The sequence below is a fragment of the Rhopalosiphum padi genome, chromosome 3 (assembly GCF_020882245.1).
Source record: "Rhopalosiphum padi isolate XX-2018 chromosome 3, ASM2088224v1, whole genome shotgun sequence".
Lineage (NCBI taxonomy): Eukaryota > Metazoa > Arthropoda > Insecta > Hemiptera > Aphididae > Rhopalosiphum > Rhopalosiphum padi.
The window spans coordinates 41759422-41768166 of NC_083599.1; the positions used below are offsets into that span (position 1 = coordinate 41759422).

At 32.8% G+C, this 8745-nt stretch overlaps 1 protein-coding gene across 1 annotated transcript in view; it reads left to right on the plus strand.

Moving 5' to 3' along the window:
- The window catches only part of LOC132924340 (homeobox protein six1-like), a 43659-nt gene extending 35485 nt beyond the window's left edge, over positions 1-8174 (plus strand). Inside the window, exons 2-3 of the mRNA XM_060988576.1 lie at positions 2712-2895; positions 7485-8174. Coding sequence (XP_060844559.1) covers positions 2712-2895; positions 7485-7829 — 529 coding nt within the window. The 3' untranslated portion in view covers positions 7830-8174. The remainder of the gene's footprint in view (positions 1-2711; positions 2896-7484) is intronic.
- Positions 8175-8745: the final 571 nt, after the last annotated feature.

Genomic DNA, 8745 nt, shown 5'->3' on the forward strand with positions numbered 1-8745 from the left:
GATCTTCGACGGTAATCGCTTTAAAAATATATTTATGTTCTAACGAGTCTCGACCGTCAGAGATTAACGTAATATGGTCAGTGATGTAATATAATTACATTACATTTTATTATTATTATGCAACGTGACACAACCACGGTGATGCAGTTACCACGATTATCGCGCTGTCGTCTCATCGCGAATTACAATAACGCACCAAACGTGTAATACACCAATATTGTACATATTGCACACAACGACATTTAGAACTATGACACAATGGTCACTATATGGTCGAGTGGAATTCGAGGGCAAGGGCGAATTGTTTATTAATAATATTATATAGTGTTGCCAAATGCGTCTTGAGATGGTATAAAATGCACTATATACAGTGAACTATAGGTTGTAGTTCATCGCACTCGTCTCGTCCGCGAAACATAATATATTACAATTCATAACAATTAATAATTATAATAATATACAAACGTGATTTTCGTTAGACTTTTCTGTTTTATGCGAACCACTGGAACAAATGAAAAGTGCGTACATTAAATCTGCGTTGACACACATGGGCGGACTTTTTTTTAAATTCTCAATATGCTCAAAGTAGTTTTTATGCAAGATCGAACTGCCTGGATTTCTAAAATTAAACATTTTTTCCATCACATGCAAACACATTACTAATGCGGTTTTTTCATCAATTCTGCAGCCCAACTGCAAGTACTATTTCGCCCTTTATTGTGTACCTTAATTCAAAAGTACGAAACTTCAAAAAAAAATCTCTCCGGAAAACCATCGTATGTTTTTACATTTGAGTATAAAATATTCCTTACAACTTTATCCAAAAAATAATATACAGTGATATGAAACAATATTGATTATTGCGGTCCGTTGTGGCTATCAAATCTTCCATGTTATTGCGTACACAATAGTGATGCATTGTTTGTATATATTTCGAGAGAGTAATGTATACCTAAACTATGTACAGCGATATACCTACAGATAATTTTGACGTGTTAACGCAATCAGCTCTGCAGTGTTTAACGTCGGCTATCGGTCGAAACGAAAAATAAACATTATCTCAAGCCTATACCAAATAGAATAATGTTTAGCAAAAACAGTATGCGTAATCGACAATAACAATAATATATTAAAGTGCTGTACGCTAAACACTGTTATTGTATATATAACATAATACATTGACGTTTTACTAGTAATTATTAGCAGCTGCACAATTCCGATCTGCGATACCATATATAATGTAACTGGACCGTTCGACCGGGCTAAAAATATATAAAGACGAATGTTTACCTCTAAACGAATTTTTCAGTTCTACTACGTCGCGCAGACCATACGATTTAATTTTCATTATTTTTTTCATAGACATATATACAATATACATCACAGACGGTTTAACGATCGTACAAATCACTAAAAATGCGGAAAAAAAACAAACAAACATAGTAATGTCTTAGTAAGTACCTATACTAGCCTGCTGATCGTACATAAACGCGCATGATGCGGACGTGCGTTGTTCGTCATTACCGCCTATATAAGACTTAAGAACCGCACGGAAATTAACAATGAATGGCACAGTATACGTCCGTGCTGCTCAGTTTTGAATCCACGAAAAATAAACTGGTTTTTCATAATTTTTTTCGATTTTGTCACACACACACACACACACACACTATATGACCAACAATATTATTATATTGATAATGAATATACATATACACACCCGCGTGTACGATGCACACACGTTATAATGACCGGTTATTGCGTGCACATGCAAAATAATATACCCGATACCTGTGCGTGTGTACTGTACATATATAGTTGTGTGCAGACAATACCGTTTTTTACTCGCTCCGAGTCGGTGTATTATTTAACATAATATTATGTATAGGCATATAATATATCGGTCGATATCCGCGACTACGAAATTTCGCGAGTATTTTTTCGAATTCATTACATAATAGGTAATATAGACCACGCATGACCATCCTCAGATTCACTATCGAATAAATGTTGAATTATATTACGTAATATCAATAGGAAGATATTTTGGTCGATTACCCTTGGTGGTTTTTTTTTTTTTTTACAGCACCCAGAAAAATATCCTAATTACAAAACGTCTACTTTTTGATATAATATATACTCGTATTAGTTCTATTATATTAATAGTTCAGTTTCATTTTTCAATGTTTTCGGCGTATTTAATTATAGTTTTTATTTCACTCTGAAACTAACAAACTTGTAAATAGCTACTACATATATGTAATATTATATGAAAACATTTAAATATTACATATATAACATTTCGTTGTAAAAACGAATAATTGTTTATGACTAGATAATTAAATGAATTTTAAATTATGATATAAGCAGCAATTAAAAATACTATTATGTGCAATTAATGTTGAAAAAACACAAAACCCTTGTGAACGACTGTTTTGATAAATGTACATACATATATTATTAAAAAATATAACTGTTAAGCTTTATGGTTTTATATGTATTTCAATGTGCACATTTTTCAATGTTAAAAATTCTACTCCCTCCCTGCCAGTCAATAAATACTAAATAGGCATCCAGAAAAGGCTGCAACATAACTTAACTTTATATTATAATTACTGTTTAACACACGTCTTACACAGTTACATATTTATCGCATTGCAACGTCTTATCAGCGTCATATTAAGATTTTGTTTTTTTTTCTCTTTTCGCAGCATGTCCGGCAGCCGGAGTCCAACGGGAATGGGTGACGGATGCGATAAGATGGTCGGTGGCCCGCCGTCTAACTTAGACTCCAGTTCGTCCGAATCTATAGACGGCGACAACATGAAGTCGCACATACATATGCTGCACAAACCCAGCGCGATATCGTTCGGGCACTCGATGATCACAAGCCAGGTAAAAATCATATACAACATAATTATAACAATATATATATATAATATTATAGAAAATGTGTTGTATAATAATTAATATAATACACTTCGTCGTCGTGCTCTGAATAATATAATAATATTATATTGTGTGGTAGTTAGTTGAATAGAAAAAAAAATACCCCGGAAATAAATGCCACTGATTGCAGACAATAGAACTTGTTATAATATTTATAAATTTAATTTTTAGTGTGTTATACTATATAGTATAAATAGTCTCCATTATGTATAATGAATTAAATAACATTAAATATGATAATTTAAATAAATATTTAAAAAGTAAAAATAAAAACACATTTTTAGTATTTCTGATGTCGAATAATATTATATTACCAAGTTTAAATTTCAAATCCAACATGGCAACATAATATATAGCTATATAGGTACTAATTTTTAAATACTAAAATACCCGTTTTAGTGAATATACATTTCAATAAATTGCATTTTATTACCTAATTATTGATGAAAATTGTGACATTTGGAATAGTTTGAGTTAATTTAAAACAGTTCAATTAATTTTGTATTTTATATTGCTGGGAACCTATATTAGTTATACATTTATTTTATCTATAGGACTATAGTTGCTTATTGAAAAGATTACAAAAACAAAATTAAAATTAAAGTTTCCTATAAAAAAATGTATTTAATAAAAATCTTGATTTATTAAGTAGTCCATAAAATTGTCTAAAACTACAACTAAATTTCAACTAAAATCAATTATTCAAAGAATTCTAGGTACATTTTTCTGTGAGTTATTTTCCTTGGAATTTTTTCCCGCGATTCACTATATCTATATATTATACTACAGTGCGCGATTACTTTTCGTAAATTGTTCAAATGTTTAAATATATTTTAATAATCTACGGAAAATCTTGTATCGCCGCCGTGACGGTCTCGATAAAAAATAATACACCAATCCACGCGTTTAATGTTTATATGGTATATTATTATTTCGCGGTATAAATTTTGTTATGTTAATGATCGCTATGTAAATATTGAAAATGACACACCAGCCGTGCCGTGTCGGATCGGCGTAAAAATAAAATATGATTAAAACAATAATGCAATGACGGTGCCGATGGTAAAATAAAAAGAAAAAAATCGTGACCGGAAACCGATGTGTTGGACGCTGCGCAGCTGTTTCCTTTTTGGCAAATACTGATCAGTTTGAACGATTGCCAATTATTATACACAAATCGGTCGCGTGTGGCCTACAATACAACACTCGCGCGTGCAATACGATAATAATGACGACGACGATGATGATAATAATTATTATTACGTTAATAAATACATAATAATATTATATTTTATTAGACGGCGAACAATCAAAACTCGGCACAGCGTATGATTCTATAATAATATTATATTATTATAGTTGGCCACGTGTATGTTTCCGGAGCAGCCGACGCGAATCGTACCTATAATATAATTTCACGATCGCAATCTATTTGTGCGCACTTAAACCGTACAACTGTAACCTGCTATAATAGGAACCAAATGGGAAAACAAATTTCCGAAGAAAATTGTGCTCCCGTATAATTCTGATATTATATGCACGCGAAATACGAATACGAACGTTTTACGGTTGTTATTTCACATATGTAATTATTTTTATGACTCATAAAGATAGAATTTTACTACAAAAGCAAAAAAAATACCCGTTCGATCAAATAGAACTTAACTCCGCAACTCTACACACTTATATAAAGTAAATGACCCACGCGCGCGTCGACTGACATAATATCATCGATCTAAAATCGTCAGCACTTTCTCATAATTACCACCAATTTTTTTTTCAAATTTTTAACTTAACCGGATAATTAATTAATATCTAATTATGCAATAACTACGAACTAATTTAATTGTCTGTTGAAATAACTTTTAATTTTGTATTTAAAAATAATTCATATAAAGATAAAAATTCAAAATACACTTCAAATTGTTAATTTTAATTGTATTGTACATCAATTATTTCTGTGCACTCGTACATGATTTTGTTTTAAATAAATTGCTCACTGCACTTATGTCTCGCTTGTTGTGTTTAGATAAGTACTTGCAACTTGCGTATAATTTATACCGAAAATCGTATATTTTACACTTGTCGATCGCGCAGTTCTATATATAAAATTAATTAAACATTTAAATGAATCCCTGCTGGAAAGTATGCGCGTATAAAATCAAGCCAAAAGTTTAGTACATTTATCTGTCGTCTAGCGTAATCATTATTAAAGGTCAATTCGATTTCGAAAGAGTTTTGCTATAAATGTGCTACAGGGTATATAAATGTATACAATATTATTATAATGGGTAAGTAACGTCGTTGTACGAAACATATCTTTGGCTTTCATTCAGTATTAATCCCCATTTGATTGCAATCAAACAACTCACTTGTTAAATTTTTTTCCGGAATAGGTACCACATTACAAGACTGTAGTAGTGTCTGCCAACTTATTTTGGTCTTGGTTGAAATACTTTTAAATAAATAATAATTATTATACAATACATTTGAACTATAAGTATATAATAAAATATATAATATATTATATTTTCCAAACGGTTTCCAATATTTTTTCATAAATTACTACTTGAAATAATAAAATAAATCACTCCAATAGTACTTCTAAAATTATATTTTTAACAGATTTTTTTTTGAATAATCATTTCATAGTCAAATGTAAATTTTCTCAATGCATATTTTCAACAGGAATATTTGAGCATCATAACAATAATTATCAAATTTAAAAAATTTAATACGTAGTATATTATGGTAGGTAGATACTTAATAGTTGATACCTAATAATCAATAATTTAAAATAAATATAATAGTTAATAGTATCTATATACAAATGTTAATGTTTAATCACAATAATAGTTTTCTTTGTATATATTATAATATCTGTTGATTATAATTATTAGTTATTAAAAATATAATAATAATTCAATTAATTAATAACTTACGAGAATTAAGGGTATTTTTTTATGTTTTTAAATCGTTAAATAGTTTTTTAATCGCATTTTTGTAACTATTAATGATAATTCGATAAAATTATTTTCTCTCTCTCTCTCTCTCTCTCTCTCTCTCATCATATTCACTTATTTGAACATATTGTGTAATGAAAAATATTTAAAATTTTAATAAAAAAAGGTATTTAAAGGCATTTCTACGAATCATTTTCGAGGACAACACATGTTGCATGCGGCCCAAAAAAGTTTGCCAATGGCGCAGCTAACGGGTATGCTTAGTAGGCCCGGGACTACCAATCTTTTGTTTAAAAATAACTTTTTCAAGCATTTATACATATTATATCAACTTTTGCACAACGCTCAACATAGGCGTATCAATATTGTTCGTGTTTACGGCATTTTGGCATACAAATATTTAATATTGATACAATACCATGATATTATTATGATTATTACTATCGTTCTAATGCATAACGTCCATAGCGTGCGGAATCTTGCGAATTACCTTGACAGTTATTAACGTCTCAGTAGTTCGCCATTTTATTTTTCCACCATTCAGTTGAGAATTCAAATCTGTTTAATAGGTCCTCATAATTAGGTCATAGATTTTTATGTAGGTAGGTAAACATAAAATTTTATTAAATCCAGATTTCTTAATTCTGCAAAATAAAAATCAGCACGTTTTATATGACCCTATAAATAAAATAAAACGTTTACCTATAGTCATATTTGTCACCTATTATTATCGAATGCCTTTAAGTAAATACATTTTCTTAAATATTTTACCAATAAGTACCTATATATGTATAGTCGTATATGCTTCGTATTTTTATATTTGCCTGCATTTTACAAATGTATTGACAATTTTTTTTAAGCATTAATATAATATGTTCAGTTCGTCGTAATACATAATAGAAAACGCCGTAATAAAAAAATTAAATTATTTTTTTTAATTTCTAACACATGGACCAAGAAATATTTTTTATTAAATACAAAAATATCGGCAGGAAATATTTAAAGTCTCATGTAGTGGAATCTCCGCATACAAGTTTATCACATAGTTTTATAAATACAAATAAAAATAGAAACTAGTCAATCTGATTCAAATATAATATATAAAATGTAAAGATTTTATAGGATGAGCATCGCGTATAGCTATTAGCTATGGTTTCGGATAACAACGAAAAGTGCGTTGAATTCTCTACAGCCCAAGTCGTAACTGAAAACAAATAATAAATTATATTTTTTCAACATTTAACTGTCGATCAATCTGCAAAATTGAATAGAACAAAACATAAATAATATAATCAATTTGATTTTTGTTGTCATTACTTGTCATTTTTCTCTCGCTAATATTATTTATGTTGTGTACGTCGACGTAGCAATAATACATTTTATATCGTTATACCGAATGACGGTAACGAACTCTCCACTCCCCTCCGCATTTCCATAATCGCGCACATTGTCCGATCGTCCCGCGGTTTGAATAGAACATTATAAATATAACTAAATAACATTAATAAATAATAATACGCCATAATATTATAATTATCTAACGTTGTCGACCATAATTATTGCGTGTTTCAGGACCATTTGTCCAGTCACGAGATGATGTTCGGAAGCGGAGGCGACCTCAAGTCGTCGATGTCCGGCGTCGGGGGCGTCGGCGCGGGCGGCATGTCCATGATGGCCAACTCGGCGGCCGCGGCCGCGGCGTACCACCACCAGACACAGCTGATCGGCGGCGGCGGCGTAGGAGGCGGCGGCGGCGGCGGCATCGTCGGCGGATTCGGGTCGCCCATCGGGAGTCGCCCGCTGATCGGCACCGGCGTCGGCGGCGTCGGCAACGGCGACCACCACAGCCACTTGCAGCAGATCGCCGCCGGCCACCCCGCCGATCCTTCGCTACTGCACGACTACCATTCCTTATGACAGTGGGTGTCTGGCTACAACGGTGGCCAGCAATGATGTCGTATAATACTATACATTATATATTATCATTGTACACACGCGACCGAGACGCATCATCACCCGCACCCGCACGCCGCTCGCACCCACACGGCACCCATCACACGCGCGTCGCAAACACAACACAATATACATGAACGCACACCACCCGGCGGTGCGTACACAACACATAGTTGGCCGCGCGAAACCCATCCGTGCGGGGTGAAGAGATCCGATCGGATTCGCACGGTGGCGAGCGAGTTCGCACTTTTCGTTTGCACATCATAATAATTAATTATTTATAAAATACAACACATACGACGACGACGACGACGACGACGAGAAAAAAGAAAAACCGTCAACACTATACATACCCGAAGACTGCCCGCACACGCGGTCGTGCTGCTGCGCGTGCGTTCGTGCGTCGTCGGCATCCAAAACGTCTTCGCGGCACAAAAGGACGCACTTATTAAATAATATTACGATAGACTTTATATACATATTATATAGGTACAATGTTAATAAATAATATTATTTGTGTAGCGCGAGTGGAGTAAATTATATAATATTATTATAATACGACTACCGCACGAATGCGGTACAATATTATATATAAGGGCGTATGTGTGTTTGTGTGTGGGGGGGGGAGGTGGTTTGGGGTATCGCCCCGCGACTGCAGTGCACAAAACTATATTATAATCTTACGCAATAATAAAACATTATAATAATCGATATTCGAGCATTCGTGATGCAGTCCGCCCCGAAAAATCGACTTTCCGCCGAAATAGTTTTTCAAATTTGATCGACTCTAGCCGAAAACAATAGTATATAATACATAATTAATATGCGATGTATTACCGTATTTACACCCGCCGCGAACAACCGCGCTACAATCGTTTCA